This window comes from Stegodyphus dumicola, chromosome 4 (genome assembly GCF_044657685.1).
Source record: "Stegodyphus dumicola isolate Sdum_Otavi_A_Nest chromosome 4, ASM4465768v1".
In the NCBI taxonomy this organism is placed as follows: domain Eukaryota; kingdom Metazoa; phylum Arthropoda; class Arachnida; order Araneae; family Eresidae; genus Stegodyphus; species Stegodyphus dumicola.
Genome location: NC_140771.1, coordinates 154204766 through 154224372, shown reverse-complemented (window position 1 = coordinate 154224372; position 19607 = coordinate 154204766). Strand labels below are relative to the sequence as shown.

General features: G+C 32.5%; 1 protein-coding gene across 2 annotated transcripts in view; it reads right to left on the bottom strand.

The window, feature by feature from the left end:
• LOC118187625 (activating signal cointegrator 1 complex subunit 1) overlaps nucleotides 1-16686 on the bottom strand; it is a 100414-nt gene extending 83728 nt beyond the window's left edge. The window contains exons 1-2 of one of the 2 annotated variants that reach the window (XM_085815620.1): nucleotides 16473-16686; nucleotides 6810-6921 (exon numbers count right to left, since the gene is read on the bottom strand). In XM_085815620.1, coding sequence (XP_085671746.1) covers nucleotides 6810-6921; nucleotides 16473-16566 — 206 coding nt within the window. In that variant the 5' untranslated portion in view covers nucleotides 16567-16686. Of the gene's footprint in view, nucleotides 1-6809; nucleotides 6922-15900; nucleotides 15935-16472 lie in introns of those variants that run through there. The other variant, XM_085815621.1, reaches the window with a different exon arrangement.
• Between the last annotated feature and the right edge of the window lie 2921 nt (nucleotides 16687-19607).

Here is a 19607-nt window from a genome sequence, read left to right as displayed (position 1 = left end):
ATAAACTGGTATTTGACCCAGATACATTTTTATAACGATTTTCAGTTCAGTTTACTCCCTGGAAATCTGCTGAAGATGCCCTTATTCGCCTTAGTAATATCTTGCAGTATGGAAAGCATATGAAGTTTACAATAGTTCTCATTTTTCTGGGTATCAAAGGTGCTTTTGATGATGCTTGAATCCAGCTTAAAAATTCTAAAAGATGCTGGTATACCACATAATATCTATAACCTGCTTATAAGCTTCTTAAACAAGAGGACCGAGTTTTAGCTTGGGTCCAAAGATAAAGTTTATTCTCTGGAAAAAGGATCTGTTTCCAAACCTACTTTTTAGAACATAATAATAAATGATCTTTTAAGTCATCTTGATGGCTGTTTAAAAACTGCATTTGCAAAAGACCAACTTTTAATCTTCCAAAGAATGATTTTGATTAATACTCTTTTGTGAGAAGCAATGATGGATTTTGTCTCCATTTGGGTGATCGCTCATAAACTCTCTTTGAGTCTTTCAAAAAGTAAAGCTATGATTGTTTTCAGAAATTTTGATGAACAAAATATTGCTCCTTTCATATTTGATGATTCTTTGTTGGAATTTGTAGAAAGTGTTAAGTGTGTTGGTGTCATACTTGATCAAAAATTAACATGCATAAAGCATATCGAATTCCTTTCAACTAAATGTTAAAAAATTATTAATTATTTTCACTGAATTGCCAAAAATACTTTTGGAGTAACCTATGAGGTCAAGAAATTGATTATATAAGCAGTGTATTTTGCTTTTCATTTCATACAGCTTTTGTGTTTGGAGACATGTTCTTGCAAATAAGGTTAACAAAAGAAATCTGAGAAAGATTCAATGGAGAATTCTTTGTATTATTAGTGGTTATAGAGCTTTAAGCTATGAGGCTACTTTTGTTCTTGCAGGAGTTCTGCCTATTGATTTCAAAATAGAACATAAGAATAATGTTTTCGAGGCACTAGCAACTAATACTTTGGAATACTGCAGAAATGGAAATGTCCTCTTCCCTGATATTCCTCATCCAGCTACTTTACTACTATTATCCAGCCTATAAATTTCGGTGATTATAAAGAGACTATTAGTGTTTTCATTCAATTTTCTTTAAAGATAACAGTAACATGAACAATAAAGTTGGCCTTGCAAAGTTGGTCTTTCTGAAGATCTATCTGAAGTTTGCTATTATGTATATACACTGCCCTCCAAAAGTTAAGGAACAGCATGTTTTTTGTGTCTAATTTGAGAATCAAGCAACATACAAACAAGAAATTTATAGGACATGTTCACTAAACAGTTCCTTAATGAATGCGACAAAGAATGTTTCTAAAGATCAACACAAACATGAATTACAAAAAATTGCACTCTTGGGAGAGAAATCCAGTCTTGGAGAGAGTATATCACAGTTTTTTTAGGAAAAATTGGGTGGTAACGTTACAAAAATAGGTTGTGATAAAGAATGTGTCCACCTCTAGCTGCAATACATTGGCCGCAGCAACATTCCATGCTGTCAATGTATGGTGTTGGTTAAAGAAATGGGAAGCAATGACCAGACACAGAGTAATCCTTGTTCAAGCTCATCTAACGACCTTGGAGGATGGCTTAAAGCAGCAACCTGTCTCCCAAGGTAGTCTCAAAGATGCTCTATCGGATTCAGCTGGCCATTCCATCCACTCCATAATGTGACCCTAAGATATTTTTCAGCAACACGAGACCGGTGTGGTTGCAAATTGTCGTCCATCAGAAGAAATCCACGGTCAATAGCAGCGACATATGGGCGGACATATTGATCAAGGATCTCAATATCTAACACTGGTCAAAGTTCCTTCAGGGAACACACGTAGGTCAGTGTGAACACCAAGAGAGATCTCAGTCCAAACCATTATTCCACCACCTCTGTAACTGTGTCTTTCCACAATATGGGATTGGTTCTATCTGATGCGTTGTTTCTTCCAGATGAGCTGATGACCTGAATCACTCTCCAGTGTGAACCTGCACTCGTCTGTGAAGAGAATAGACACCCATTGCTGACTCTTGCCCAACAATAAACGGACACCTTTGTGTCCTCGGGTCAAGAGGACACAAACATCTGGCCATCTTTCATATAGACCTGCATTGTGCAGGCAGCTGCACACTGTAGTAGCTGAGATTCCTGTTGCCACTAAATGATATGCCATGAGCTGAGGCACAGTAATGTTACTCCTCTTTCGGACCATAAGATTTAAATGACGATCTCCTGCAGGTGTTGTAACTCTAAGTCTGCCTGGAACATGTCTTCTAGATGCAGAATCTTTGAATTCAAACTGATTCCACAGTCGGTGGACCACACTACAAGAGACATTGAGATGTCTAGCAGCATCAGCTTGTGATATTTTCAATTCCATCCATCCGATCATCCACCACCTTCGCAAATCGGGCAAACGACTTCTCCTGGATATTGTCCACAAAACTGTAATAACAACTGAATTTCAACTCTTGTGAACAAAAAATATAATTTTTGCGTTTTTTCTCCAACTCCTATATAAGCATTCATTTCTATAAAGTAAAAGTTGTAGCTATTGTTTTTCTATATATTTTCTTAAACTTTGTTACTGTCATGCATATGAACTGTGAATTTAAACACTACTGACATTTTTGTAATGGTGAGCTTTGAAAAACAAGCTGTTCCTTAACTTTTGGTAGACAGTGTAATAGCAAACTTATTTAACTTAATTGCAGTCTTGGCAATACATAATCAAAGTCATATATTTTAATTAAATGCATTCTCACTTTTTAAGGATACACTTTGCTGTGTTACTCTGCCTCATTCTTTCCCCACACTCTCTGCACTGCAACATCTGAAGCCCAGCTGCTGCTGAAAATTAACACAACGACTTTCTTACTATAACTACGACTGAAGTGAGAACGCATTACTTATCCTCGCTGGCTGCTGCCTGAATTAACCATGTCTCTCGCTTTGCCTTCTTCTTCATTGTCTAAAATGTAAATTATGTATACAGTCAAAAGTCGTTAATTCGGACACCCATAATTCGGAATGATCTATAATCCGGACATCAAAACTAAAAACTTTCTGCGCATGCGCCGCGTTGACACATTCGCAGAGGCGTTCACGCGTGTGCGTAAGACCTTTTACGACTGCGCATATGAGTGTGCGCAAGTGCAGAATACGTTTTCGCGCGCGCATTTTATGTATAATGGACGTATAAGCTAAATAATTATCTATTTCAGTTAATGTTGATGATTGCGTTGTTCCTTAATTTTCAAATTGCATCCGGCTTATTATTTTTTGCAGACTGTAAGAGCAATTTTATAAAAGTAAGCTTAAACTTTCGATTATATCAAATAGAATTTCCGATATATATTTGTTAATATGTAAAGCATCTAAAGCGAAAGTATGTTTTGAAATCCGAAATCTGTTTATCAATTTCACGCTGCTCGGCGGCGGGCGTGTAATGAATTGGAAGTTGATTTGTCAGCACTATCCTTATCTTCAGCGCAGATGTTTTTATTTTATTTGGCTTATAATTCCTTACCAAATGTAGTATTTCATCTCGATATGCTTCGTCTTTGATATGATTTAAAACAAGTTCCTCGTCATTATAATTCGCTTCCGATAGCGAAGAAAAGTGACAGAGGTTATTGAAAACAAAAAAATTTCGATTGACAAATTAGTCGGTATTCTTGACACAGCAATTATAGGACTTGAACAGCGGAACTTTGTAACTGAACAAGAAATTATGTCTGTTTAATAGAATTAAAGAGAAAGTATTATCACATGAAACGAAGCAAAACTTAAACAACTTACATTAAAAGAAATGTTTAATAAAGTAAACAAATAAATATTAAGCTTTTTCTTTTTGCAAATTTTGATACCCTTTAGATCATAATTGTTCTTTATTTCATAAATTACGGTTTCATATTTTTAATTTTATAATTTCTGCATGCCATCTTACGAGATTTAAACTGATGATCTATAATCCGGAAAAATCGATAATCCGGAATCGCCGAAGTCCCGACGAGTCCGGATTAACGACTTTTGACTGTATTGAAATTCTGGGGAGTGTTTAGCAACCTTAGTGTTCTATCAGTTTTAACGAGAAGTATATTTTTAAATAGTTGTTTCTATAAAAAATAGACATGATGTTTGAACAAAAATACCAGTTGTGATTTTCCCACCAGCACTAAGCAACAGTCTTTTCGGCCATGACTCAAGCATGATTTAAGTTTCATCGTTTCCCCCCTGCACATAATTTAATATATGTAATAATTGCACATAGACATACACTTACCTCACCTTTATTTTCACCATCACTGGTTCTAGTCATGTACTTCCAATTATAGAAATGTTTCAACTGATGAAAATATCCATGTTTCGACAATGTCAAATTAAAAAATAAAAAATTGTTGGACAAACTACGAAATCTAACTTTTAATGCTGTCTTCTGGTTTCTATACTTACATTTGGGAATGCTTCATACTCATTATGAAAAAATGAAATCGTGACTTTCACTCCACATGACAAAAATTGACCAGGATATTCAACTTCAAAATTTACAATTTTTCAACTTGCCTAGAGGGATTTGAGGAAATAATTTAAATGAAGTACAGCAAAAAATGTATATAATTTAACAGGCCATAACAAGGAAGTCATGTTTTGTTTACATCAGATTTTTTTATGCTTGAAAATCTGATATTTTTCATAATAAAACAAGTTGGAGAGTCCTGATTTTTTAATTTTTTTAAATTTTAATTTTGGCATTGATAGCAACCACGAGAATCACTTTTTTGCTTTCAACACTGCTTGACTACCAATACACTGTAGCTTCAGTAATCACATATCACAAATAAAAACAAAATTTTCCAATTAGTAGAATTTATAAAGACAGTGAAAAAGTATTAATAAATGAAGAAGATATAATAGAAGTTTTTCACAACAATGACAATACTCCAATTATTATGGCGGACAACAAAATCTATAGTATGGTTCTATATTTAGAAAATATTGCTACCATTAGTGAAGGAAAATCAGAGAGGTAGTTGAGAATAAAAAAGAAAAAAATTATTAGCATTATAAATGAAGCAAATTACAGAAGGTTTATTGATAGAAATGTTGAATAAAGAAAACAATAAATACTGAAATTTTTTCCATAAATTTTGATTCCCTTAAAGTCACAAATAATTTATTATTTCATACATTAATTTCATAATTTCTTTATGTGATCGCACTAGATATAAATTGGTAATCTGATATCTAGAAAAATCCTGAATCCGGAATTGTCGAAGTCTCGATGTGTACAGATCTCAGATTTTATAGTGTAAAAATGTTGGCAGTTTTTAATAGCCGCCATTCATAATTTCCTGCTGAAGAGAGTACAGCTTGGAAATGTGTCAAGAAATGCTAATAAGAGAATAATGACAGAAATAATTCAGTTAAACAACAATCATCTGCTACACAAAGCTAAACTGGTATTCTCATTAGCATGTGATGTATAGAAGAAACATGAACAGTGGCAGGAAGTTAAAAGTGTATCAAATTAAATAATCTCCATTTTTCCAAAAATTATTACATCTGTACTTCTTTCCTTGGTTACCACATTCTGTTCTGCTGCATGCATTTCTCCCCTCAAATTTTTCAAACATGTTTTTTGGATAGACAGCAAATACCTTCCATACTTTAAAAAGTTAATTTATTTGAGGTTAGAAGAATTATCTGAATTTAATGCTTGCCTGTTGTTTTGATCCAAAGTCTGCTACAGTACAAAGTCCATAATCCGGTCATCCATTATCCATAATGATCTATAATCTGGACCTCAAAGCCACAAACTTACGCATGCGCGTAAAGCCAGTAAAGCGTTCACTCATGCACGCTTCCAATAATGAAGAAAGTAACAGAGAATGTTATTGAAAACGAAAAAATTTCGATTTATAAGTTAGTCGGTATTCTCGACACAGCAATTACAGGACTTGAACAGTGGAACTTTGTAACTGAACAAAAAATTATGTTTGGTTATAGAATTAAAGAGAAAGTATTGGTTAATCTTCAGATTATGGTAACTTGGCGATTTCTTGGGGACCAACCCTGCTACAGCAATTTGCTAGTTTTTTTTTTTTTTTTTTTTTGACACCATTTTGTTTTCACAAAGTAAAGGCATGTTTTTTTTTTTTTTTTTACTCAACACTTTTTTCCAACAATCTGCTAGAACTTTTATGGAACAAAAGTGCTAAATCATGACGAAGATTAGGTGCGAAATTGGAAGAAAGTGCAGAATTGCCCACTGCTTGCTGAGCTTTTAAGAATTGCACATACACGGTATCATCCATGTACACGTCGACCTGTTATCACTTAAAAAAACATCCCAGAATTGCACAAAAATGGCATTGCACACACTCTTGACTTTATCCATGTACACTGCTAAAGTCCTAGCTAGTAACCTTTATCGCCTTACCAAAATATCGCCAAACTACCTGTTACCATATTCCAAAGATTAGCCAAAGTGGTAGCACAAAAACACAAAAATCGAAGCAACTTAAACAACTTACATTGATAGAAATGTTTTCCGAATCACAGACTTTGTACTGTGTTTAGGTTTAATAATTCCATATGACTTTTATTATCCAATAAAGTATTACTAGAGAACTGCAGGAACAAAAGTTCTTCTTTATCATTTATTGCAAGTGATTTTTATTGCATGCTTGCTCATCTAAACTGTTAAGCATTTTATAACATCATAACATAAACCTTTCACATTTTTTAAGCAATATACCTATTATAATTTTTTAAATATGAAAATTTTACATACTTCATCAGTGGATTTGGTACTGAAATTGTCACCAAAAATCTGCTTTTTAAAAATTTAATGCCCAAATTATTATAGTCATCATCTTCATCTTCAATTGCGATTTTTGAAACCACTACATGAAAAGAAAACGGAAACATTTGTAAAACATGCATACTCTCTAAAATACTGAGAAATAAATAAAATATATGCACAGTTAATAATAAATGCTTTAGTTCTACAAATTTTCAGTTTTAGAATACGGAAAGTAAAATATTTAGACTTATTATAATAGAAAATATTAAATATTGCAATAGTGTTAGTGTTCTACTTCAGTTCCACAACTATTACTTTTTTATTTAATGCATTAAAAATTAGATATACGAGGGCCATCCAGGAAGTAGATTACGTTTCCGTCTGTGTCCGCTAGGGGCGGGGCTAGCGCGGCCATCTTGGGGTCAGAGCGTTGCGCAGCTCAGTCTGCATCTAGCCGTGCTAGTGAGAGGTTCGTGCTGTGCTCCGTTCAGATACTGTGACGGTTTGAAATGTCTGCGTTAATTGAAAATCCCGCGAGCTGCGAGGTGCGCTCAGTAATAAGGTTTCTGACTGCAAAAAACTGTAAACCGATAGAAATCTATCGGCAGCTTCGTGAAGTGTATGGGGACAACATTATCACTGAAGGTGGAGTGCGTCAGTGGGTCATAAGATTTCAAAATGGCCGAACCAATGTTCACGACGAAGATCGAAGTGGGAGACCCAGCATAGTGACCGCCGAACTTCTCGAAAAAGTCGATGCTAAAGTCCGTGAAAATCGAAATTTCACAATAACGGAACTTTCTTTGAGTTTTCCACAAATTTCACGAAGTTTGTTGCACGAAATCATCAGCGAAAAGCTTGGTTACCACAAGTTTTGTGCAAGATGGAAGGCAAGAGGTAACGAAGTGGTTGAAGGCGCAGGCGGCCGAATTTTTCGACGAAGGAATTTCCAAGCTCGTACATCGCTACGATAAATGCCTTAATTTGTATGGTGACTATGTAGAAAAGTAGTATTTGAGTGTGGCTTTCATCTGTATATAATAAAATTTGTTTCCTATACTTTGTTTATTTTTTTATTCCAAAACGTAATCTACTTTCTGGATAGCCCTCGTAAGAATAACTTTGCACTAATTGCATTTTTCAAGGTAAAAAAAAAAGGGGAGGACAATTTTATATCTCCCATTCTACTGGGCCAATTGACAAAACTCAACATGCGTTTTTCATGTCTCGAAAGCATGACTTAGGATGTGTATTAGATTTATATATAGCATTGTTCTAATATGGGTATTTTGACACAAAATTGGACTTTTTCTGAAATGGCATGTCCTTTTTTTTTCCATATTTTGATTCTACGACTCAAATTATACCAAATTACCAAGTCTTGTAAAAAATCGCACAAGTAGTTTTTAAAAAATTAGCTCTCAAAATTTTAGCTGTTAAATGTTAATTGAATTTGATATATATTTATTAATATCTCTTTTTTATATACAACTTACTTGATTCCTTCTTCCAGAATTCAAAATTTAGGGCTAATCCAAATATAATTTGCACATTTTTTACAATTTATTTTTAAAATTTGGGGTTTTAAACATTTTTTGTATTATAACCTATACAATTTTTATCATCTTAAAGTAGACGTATTCTAGGCACACCTGCAAAAAATTGTTCTTTTATTCAAAATTTTCTAAGATGTATGTGAATTTACATATTGGTGCATTTTGAAATTTGGCATATATGTTAAAGCAATAAATAACACCAAATGTGGTTTATGCACTTTGTTAAAATTATTTGAAAGTATGAATGATGACTTTTTTCCACTCGTGTACAATGAAAAGAAAAAAAAGGTAAAGTCAAAGAGGTTGCTATAAATTAAGAAGTTTGCCAAGTGAATTAATTCTAAGCGCAAACTGAAAAAAATGTGCCAAGATAAATTTTTGAATTTCTCTATAAATTTTGCCCCAAATTTTACAAAATTTAGTATTTAGGTATGATAAGTCGTAGAATGGAAATAGGGAAAAAAATTGGCATGACATTTCAGAAAAAGTCTGATTTTAATACCTATATTAGAATAGAACAGATATAAATCTAATATATATTGCCTAAATCAAGACCTGAAAGACGAAATTTGAATTTGAAAAACGGGACATAGAACTGCCCCCCCCCCCCCCCCCCCCGCAGTGTACCTCCATTAACTCAGAAATAGTAAATATGGTTCTTCTACAGGGCTATAAGTTTTATAGAAAATGGCACAGTACATATCACAATTCCTTGTGTAAAAGTACCTGAAACAGCAACTCCAATACAGTACATAGTTCGTAATCCAGACGTCCATTATCCGGAATGATCTATAATCCGGACCTCAAAGCCACAAACTTTTTTTTGTATGCTTTAAGCATGCGCGTTTAGTGCGCGCTTCCGATACGCATGCGCGCATTCATTGATTCTGACAGTGAAGAAGGTGACTGAGAGGGTATTGAAAACAAAAAAAATTTCTATTGACAAGTTAGTTGGTATTCTCAACACAGCAATTATAGGACTTGAACAGTGGAACTTTGTAACTGAACAAGAAATTACGTCTTTTTATAAAATTAAAGAGAAAGTATTAGCACACACACACACACACACACACACACACACACACAAAAAAAAAAAAAAAAAAAAAAAAAAAAAAAAAAAAGCAACATAAACAACGTACATTGAAAGAAATGTTTAATAAAGTAAACAAATAAATATTAAGCTTTTTTTTTTTTGTAAATTTTGATACCCTTTAGATCATAATTGCTCTTTATTTCATAAATTACAATTTCATATTTTTAATTGTATAATTTCTGCATGCCATCTTACCAGATTTAAATTGATAATCTATAATCTGGGAAAAACCCTAATCCAGAATCGTTGAAGCCCCGACGAGTCTGGATTACGGACTTTGTACTGTATTAGAAGAAAATAAGGGTTACAAAGTATTTTTACACATACCAGATACAAATAGATCTAAATTTTCTGAAATTATTTTCAAAATGAAACGAAAAAGGAGAGAATCACTAAAGATTGAGTCGAAAATCACCGAGTATATATGAAAGATATCAGACTCAAATTAATTCTTGTGACTGTATGAATCAAAACTTTGCATTTTCAGTACACAGATATTAATTTCTTTTCTTTATTGGTAAAAACATAAACTTGATGAAAGGCAAACTTGCCTACAGTAACCTGCATTTCATGAATATTGCAACTTTCATTAGGGCAAACCACTGATGTTTTCCAAAATTACTCTTTTTATTTGATACATAACATGTTGAGTCACTTTAAAACATTTTTCTAAAAAAAATATTCCAATATATATATATATATATATATAATAAACACCTTTATCTCTCTCTTTCTTTTTTCTTGCTTTTAGTTTCAATTTCAATGCAATGTTTAAATTTTAGGATATAAGCAATAGCTGCAACTGCTAGGTATGGATCTATTTATTCCTTAAGTTTAGCTATACTAGGCTAATCACATTTACAAAAGAATTCCTCTCATATAAAGTTCCCCAAAGACTGAACACTTCATCTCAACCACCTGATCTCAATCTGATTGAGAATTTACGGTATGTTGGGGGATCAAGAAGCTAGAAAACACAAATTTTCAAATAAAAATGAATTAAAAAATATTCTTTTGGAAACATGGGAAAATATATTGTCGGATCTAAACAAAAAGTTAGTAGAATCAAGGATAACAAGATTACAAACTATTATAGACAACAATAGACTTTTTATGAAATATAAAATGTTCCTTTTAGTATTTGATTGAGTTTCAGATTATAATTATTTACTTCAAATAATTTTTTCCCCTTGAATATTTGCATGTTACGGGTGACAACAAACCCTCTATTTTTTTTTTTTTTAAATTATTGCATTAGTTATGTGAAGTAGTTCTTATTCAAAAATTTAATTTACCCCATTTGCAATAAAATTATTGCATAACTTCGTATTCAAATACTTTTTTCCTCCACTGTATATCACTCACATATGTGATGGAAAGATGGTTCAAGCAAGGTTAATTGATATCTGGAGTATTTTGGTTTAGTAATGGGAACAGGCTAGATTTTCTAGATGTTGATCGAAAAATTTACAGGTTACCTATTTTGCTCAAGTCTTAAAGGATGCTCGATGCCAGAAATTCCTTCTTGGCTCTTTATGATGATTTTAAATCCACATATGATAGGGTGTGAGAGAAGAAGTTATTTCATAAGATCTTTATAAGATCAATAATATTTATAAGATCGGTACAACTCTGATATACGTCCTAATTTCACCAAATGTGGCTATATGTGTTCTGCGCTGGTTTTTGACGTGATTACATGTTGTATAGCAACCCTGTTGATGTTGAAAAATCTTTCGCTGGAGCTCGTTGGTTCACGAAGATAGAGGGGAAAGATAAAATGGTAGAAGTTGTTGAACTGAAGTTCAGCAAAAGGAAATATCATCGTGGCCATCCTGTTGAAGGGCAGTGGGTATTTGGAGGTGTGGAAAGAGGGTCTGGGAGATTATTTTTAGTTGCATGATAGAAGTAGAGATTTATGATTTTATTTATTTGTGAACCATAGTATGAATTTTCTGAATAGTGTGCCTGATTGTCATATAAATATGATGGTGATTATGTGGCGTCATGTTAAAGGCGGTATGAAGTTGGCACTTACCATGAATTAATGCTGTTCGAAAAAGCATTAATTCATGGTAAGTACATTTTATTTTATTCTTATTTTGTAGAATGTTATGTTCATTGTTTTTTTAGTAAGAATTTCTGTTGTTATTGTTGTTTTTTTGAATTGTTTGAAATTTATTTTAGTTCTATTAGTTTATTTTGTTGATTAGTGCGTAGCATCTAGTGTGTGCAATTCGTAGATGTTTTTTAAAGTTGAAATAGAACACTGTGTACATGGTATTCTTTGAAATTTATTGTTATGTTAATTTATTAAAGCGAGGTGTGCGTAATTCGTAGATTCGTTTGTTGCCTAGATTGTGCCATTCAAAGATGGGCTGATCTTTGGAATATGGTAACTGGTAATTTGGCAACATTTTGGAGGCGATAAAGTTTACTACCTAGGACTTTGGTAATAATGTGAGAAGCACTCAGTTCCTATTACGCATTATTTTGTGTGAGGGAAATGAGAGATCATGAGATATGTGATGTGACATTAATGGACCAAATTCAGTGGTTTAATCGGAAAAGGGGGAAAATCTGGAAATTTCGTATTTAGCTATATTCTGTGTTGTGTGAAACGTGACATTAATGGACGAATTACAGTTCTTTAATCGGAAAAGGGGGTTAATTTGCAAAAGCTTCATTGTGTGTTGTGTGAAATAGTGTTGATTAATTTTCGGATTGCATGGCTCTATGTAAAGTGAATTCTAAATTTTTAATGCGTTTATCTGATAATAATGATAAGTTGAGATTGTGTGAAAGGAAGGATATTACAAGTTTAAATGGCGGTGCAAGAAATACGGTGAAAATGGACATTTTGTGAAAAGGAGTGTAAGGAAGGGTACGTGGTTTGCGGAAAGTAGTTTGAGTATAGGTGAAATTTTATTAATTTCTTATTACTTGGTGAATAGACTTCCAGTTGACTACTGGATTTAGGATTTAGAAATTAGCAGTAGTACTGCAGCGACGTAATGAAGATTCTGAAGAAGATTAGGTAAGTTAGTATTTTTAATCATTTGAGGATATTATTTTTATGTATTGTTCTAAATGTAAGGAGTACATAAATTAAAATGGTATTATTGGAAATTGTTATTAGCAATGATTTAGTTTAAAGTAATTAGGATTGTAATCTAATTTTATTAATTTAATGTATGTGCTTATTTATATTTTAAGTAGTGTTTTTAATTTAATTATATTTTAATTTAATGATCGTGATTTTGTGAGTTATATGTTTGTAGTATTTTGGAATATGTTTGAGTAGTATACGTTGAGTATTTTCATGAAATTTTTCTAATTTATGAGAAAAAAGCAGTGTACATGGATATAGTGAAGAGTGTGCGCAATGCCATTTTTGTGCAATTCTGGGATGTTTTTTTAAGTAAAAATAAGTCGACGTGTACATGGTTTAGTGATATTTTAATTAAATGATAGTTATTTTGTGAATTTTATGTTTGTAGGAATTTGGTATACGTTTTAGTTGAAGTAAACGTGCATGGAAATAATTTAAATATTTGACACTAAGTATTTGTAATGTTTGCGGTATGAATTCGTTGGCGACGTTTATAATATAATAGATAATTTAGAGGTAAAAGTTTTTGGATATTTTATTTATTTTATATGTGGAAATGTTCATATTTGGAAAGGGTATATACTTTTTTGCGATCAGGTAATTTCATATATGTTCTTTTTACCGGGTTTAAAGATTCACAAAATTTTCATGCATTCTCGTGAAATTTTTCTTATGTATGAGAAAAAAGCAGTGTACATGGATGTAGTGAAGAGTGTGCGCAATGCCATTTTTGTGCAATTCTGGGATGTTTTTTAAGTAAAAATAAGTCGATGTGTACATGGTTTATGAGTATGTTTTATTGTGAAAAACGCGCAAGGAGTTTGCGATTGTGCACTTTTTCCCAATTTTGCAGTGAATATTTGTCATGAGTAAGCAGTTTTGTTAGATAAAATTTCTAGTATAAGTGTAATTTGGCTAGTAGATTGTTGGAAAAAGTGTTCAGTAAATAAAAAGAAAAGAAATATGTCTTTACTTCGTGAAGACAAAATGGCGGCGGAAAAAAAAAATAGAGGGTTGCTGTAGCAGAGTTGGTCGCCAAATTTTCGCTAAAAATTCGCCAAGTTACCATAATCCAAAGATCAACCCAAAGATGTTTTTTTAAGTTTAAACAGGATGCTGTGTACATGGTATTCTTTGAAATTTATTACTATGTTAATTTATTAAAGCGAGGTGTGAGTAGTTCGTAGATTCGTTCGTTGCCTAGATTATGCTATTCGTAGATGTTTTTTTTAAGTTAAAACATATCGCTGTGTACATGGATTCTTGTCAAATATTTTTGGTTAGAAACTTTACGTTTTTGCTATCTAAATTTTTGGTTTTTGTTTCAGATTTTTAGCTTAAATTGTGTGTTCAAAATGTGGTTTTTGCATGTGCGAAAACCAAGTTTTTGGAGACATTTTAGGCTTAAAGTTCGAAATGTAGACAAAAAATTTAGATAGTAATATGGCAGCGTGGAGTTTCTCGCCAAAAATGTTTGGCGAGAAATTTGGCGACTTGAGGGCGCATATCAGAGTAGTTCCATAAGATCTTTACTGATCTGGTATTAGAAATAAAATGTTAAACTGGATTTGTTCTTTTAGTGGCCAACATTTCTGTAGAGTCCACATTGGAAATAAAGTATCTCGGAGTTTTGTCAGGCAGATTGGTCTCACTAAGGGATCGGTACTAAGTTGCATCCTTTTCAACACATATATAAATGATTTAATTGCTGCTCTGAACTCAGTTGAGGAAATTAGTTGCCTTTTATTTGTGGATGATCTGGTCTTTTAGACACAATCACAGAAGAAGGATGCAAATAGTATAACTGAGCAAACCCTTGGCACTGCTCTTAGAATAGTAATACAAGATTGGTGTAATATTAATAATACGGTTGATAATCTTGACAAGACTGCTGTCCAGACCTCCTCTCTTACACATACAAAATTAGAACCTAATATTAACTTTGCAATTTAACAAACGTGAAACAGTAATAACCACTGTCATCAAAATAAACAGAATAATGTACAGTCACACTTATACTGAAGCAGCATCTCTGAATACTCAAGAGGACAAACCCTATTTAAAATCTTAAAGCCACATGGCAGCAGTATGATTTGTAAGTCATTGACAAGTTTTGATTATATTGCTGTCATAATTAAAAAATAAAGAAGATCATTTACTGCTTAATAGCTCATTGACAGTTGTCAACAAAAGACCTTTTACAGCAGCCACTTCTGTAACATCTAAAACTGACGAGTACTTCTTGGAAAGCGGACAGAGTAAACACACCAACGGTAGTTTTATTATCTCTATGGTAGTGCAAAACTGCTTGAAACTACAGGAATCATTTTTGGAAAGTTTCAGCAGATAATTTCTGAGAATAAAGAAATAGTTTTCAGTTAAATGGAATGATGGATACATTATTTTACTGAGGTAATTTCAATAAACAGTTTTGATTGATTATTGTCCTTTAATCAAAAAATGCTTGCAATTCTAGACTACTATGTATTCACAGGTCCTTTAGCAGCCTTTATATCAAATACAAAATCAATGTATCAAATTTTTTTCCGGTGTCGGGTTTTCATCCGCAGAGAACCCGTTGCCGTTTCGGGAAAGAAACCTTTGGCGCAGTTTCAGTTTTACTCGCCAAGCTGAGCCGAGCCGTAAGCGTGATATTTTGTAAACGTGGTTTTTAGTGATGTAAATTCAAGTTAGCAGACAATGGTAGTAGAAATTCACAGATAATAAGTATGTAGATATAAAACTAACAGATTAAACGTGATATACGAAAATAAATTTCTATTAAATTCAAGTTAGCACAGAAAACAATGTATTAAACATAACGGGAAGTAAAAATTCATTTAAAAAATAACAATTAGTTTTCTTATACTTACGTTTACAATATACTTATATGTATTTTCTCTAATTCATATAGAATACTAATATTTCTATTACAAATGTCTTTTTTCACTATTAAGTACTTTGCCTGTTGATTGATGTATTTCGGTAAGAGCCATGCCCATGTAATAAATTAATGAATGCATGACCTTTAATATATCCATTTTACATAGTTTTAAGTATTTTTTTTTTTTTTTTTCAAGTTACTTGCATACAGCTTAAAGCATTTTACGTTGAAACAAATACCTATCCTTTTTCATAATATATTTCACAAAACAAATAACCTTCAACAGTAACCCAATTTTCTTCAGTAGCATTTTTAATAAAACTAGAACTTTATACATTTTAAAATTATTATAGGGGTTGGAAACCTCATGGATCTGCGTGCTTACAGCTGTTAATAATTAAGAACATAACGTGAACAGTCATGTTACAAATTACCATTCACCCCTCCCGCCATAATTTCTTCCTTTGATCCCGAACTGACGACCCGAGAACCGGCATCTTTCGACGAAAACTTCTTTAATTACGCGAAAATATTTCTGTCTATTCGTTGTTAAAAAATTCGGAAAAAATAATAATAAATAAAAGAAAAATAATATAAATCTCCAACTGCGAACAACGACAACCTGCGCATAAGCGAATAGGATGAATTAGCTAGGTTACCAGGTTTGAACTATTATCTCCAAAGTTGGCGATGTTAACATTTACCGGGTCCTCTGCGGAAGTGCTTCCAAAATGTCTTTATTATTTTTATCCGTCAGAAGTTCTTAAAGTTGCATTATGTTTAAATTTAACTTAGCAACATGGGGATGAAGAAGGAAAATAATTTTAGACCACGGGGAAATAAGCATAAAAAGAATCAGTTAAAGCAATTTTAAAGTTTTTTTTTTTTTTTTTTTTTACTTTAACTGAGGCAGTGAAAACGGAGTGCAGGAGTGCTTGACTGAATCTTCACAAAGAATATTTTCATAATAACACTCAAAGTACTTAATTATCTTGAATACCCTTACCGACATCTTCTGATTTCTTCTCAACATTTCTGATTGGTAATTTTCTGTAACATCTGTCTTCAATCCACACTAATTGTGGGTGTAAGATGTTCATTATAATATTCAGATGTTCAAACAGATCTGAAATAATTCAGAAACGTGAATTAAATTGTGTTAGCAACATAACACATTCAAGTTTCGCTTTTGCTTCGATGAAACTATTTTTCATTTCACTTCGTTCTTCACTCCGTAAACACTTTTCAACTCTCAGCGAAACACGTGAAATACAAAAAGGGAAAACAGATAAATAAGTTTAAAATGCTTTTAAATAGTTTAGATTCCCAGAACAGGACACGGCTTGTTTACAATTAAATACTTCGTTACCTGACATCAGTATTAGTATTAATATACTGGTTTGTCAATATATCAAACATAAGTCATTAATTAATATCTGTAAATAAAACTTTACAATAATTATAAATTTATTGAAGTTATTATCATAAATTTAATTTTTGACTATTATAAACTTACCAAAAGATAAAATGTTGTTTATGTAAATGCAGAATTTAACCTGCAGCCGTATAATGTATGCAAAATTGCGGGGAGAAGGGCGCTGTGATCACCGATGCAAGCGGCCGCACGTAAATTACTTCGAAAGTTTGTTTTTTACAACAAAATCTACACCCTTTCCAAAGTTCCAATGTTGATGGGAGTGACAAAGCAGACACTGCGAGGATACACGACGAAAGCCTGGAATTCTGAGATAAGTATCTTTCTTTCATCTAAACTAAATCAAATTTGCATTACTAAAGTGCTTCTAAATTACTTAACTTCATTTCCATTAGTTTATAACATTAAAAATCCTTGAAATTGCCCATTATTTGTGGAACCTTTTGTCGTTACAATTCCAAACCGCATTCCGAGGTGGGACAGCGTTCGAGATGGACGTCTTATCGCTTCGCTCTCCGTTTCTACTGTACCGAGTTTATCGACCTCGCCTCAAGGGCTCTGGGTTGTTCCTCCTTTGGCTTTCGCCTCGCAAAAGCGTCGCCTTAACCCTTTAACTGCTTAAGACATGTTTAAACGTTTTTGGAATTTCTTTAAAAAGGCTTAAGACGTCTTTACACGAATTTCAAATCGCACGAAAAATGCTTAAGACGTGTATACACGAAGCCCGAATTTCGCGAAGATTGCTTAAGACGTGTTTAGACGACGCGATCTGGTCTTCCTTTCCCTACCTTTCTGCAGGCGGCTGTCAGTTGACACAAAGGTCTTAATAGGGTGTGAAGTCTCTTTGAAAAGAGCACTTTAGGAAAAAGTCCTTAGAGTAAAGTATCTTTGTCATACGCGTATTTCCAAACCCTACCCCACTTTTCGAATTTTTGACGTCATGGACAAATCGACTAGTTTCGCCTGGATGGTAATTCTTGAGCATGCGCCGAAGGGCGACAAAAACAGAACTTTGGCTTGTAAACAGTATTAAGTATATTGTCTGAAAGTGTATTCGTTTATGTAATTGCATAATTTTACTATTTCTGTAATAAGAAAACTTCATTCAGATGAAATTTATTTTAATATTATTATTATCTGCTTATAGGATTATACGAAATGCTGAGTACTCTAGGTACTATCGTAATCTTCGCATAACCTTTCACATTGGATTTTGCCTTATCATTGTAAAATATATTGTATTATAAAGATTAAATCAAAGCAAATTACTTTGTTAGAGATGTCAATGTTCTAACTGAATTTTCTTTTTATCACGTATTATTTATTTCCTCTTTGAAAACACATTCATATTTGACAAATAATTATCTCCGGTGAAAATTTTTTGATTGTTTGAAAACTATATTTGTCAATAATATAATAAAAACTCAATCTAGTGCTTCATAGATCAATATGACAACGAATTCAAAATGTTTTAAAAACAGTTCTTAAATCTTTATTTTGCAGTAGTTGCAACTAATGTCACAGAGAAAAAAATATTTCAATAAAAAAGTTCTCCATGTTAATTCAATAGCAAAATTATTTCTATTTCAGTGAGAAATCCACTTTCAATGCTTATATAACAGAAAAATGGTATATAACATAAGCATTTTAGCAATACATAAGCAATGAGCTTATATAACATAAGCATTTTAGAAGTTTTAAATATAAGCTCAAAGTTTATTGTACAATTTTATGTAAGAAACGTAATAATTTACTTTCATTCCTTTTAAATTGGCATATTAGTTTCCAATCAACTAAAATTTTTGGGGTTTAATCCTAGTATCCGGTGCACACAGGATTTGGCTACTTTTGGCGACTTTATGATGAGCAGTAAAAGCAGGACATATACGATGAGTAGTTAACCGGTCATTCAAAGAAAATATACAGTTAAACATAGTATATACTATGTATATAGTATATATACTATGTGTGTATAGTATATATATAGACGTTCTTTGGATCATTTTTGGTGTTGGCGATAATTTTCAAAGTCACGCCAAGGCTGCACCGTATACTAGGATTTTACCAATTTTTGGCAAGGTAGAGACTTAACACACAGTATTCCATCACTTAAAATATCAACTAATTGTTCTTTTTCATTTAGAGATACATTGGAATTGAAAATACCAACGGCAAAATGGGTCACAGATCCAACCTAATTCCTTATTTGGAAATTTTTCAAAAAATTTTCTGTCAATTTTATCATATGTTGTTTTAAACAAGAAATCTGTATTATTTTCTTTAGTAAATTCTGAAAAGCATGTTTCTGTTCAATTCTCCTTGCCAAAGTATTGGCTTAGTTTTAAAAGCTTCCATTAGTACAAACTGCGACACAGTGTGTCTAGGTAAGATTATTCGTTTCAAAGTGTCTGTTAATAATTTCAAATATTTTCTCTCCAGTTGCTTTTCCTTCACAAATATTATAACATAAAAAATATTCTACTGCATCGTCTTCAAAAACATATCTGAGATAAACGATGAATTGAAACATTTTAGTAATGTCACTAGTTTCATCAAGTTTTATAGTAAAGACTGAATTTTGCATTCTATAGTGTCTGATATGACAAAAATTTGGTGAGAAATGGTATCTTTTTTTAATGCTATTGTTTTTAAATCGGTACTATATTTTTCTGCATGCATAAATGATGTTATTTTAATTGCTGAAGG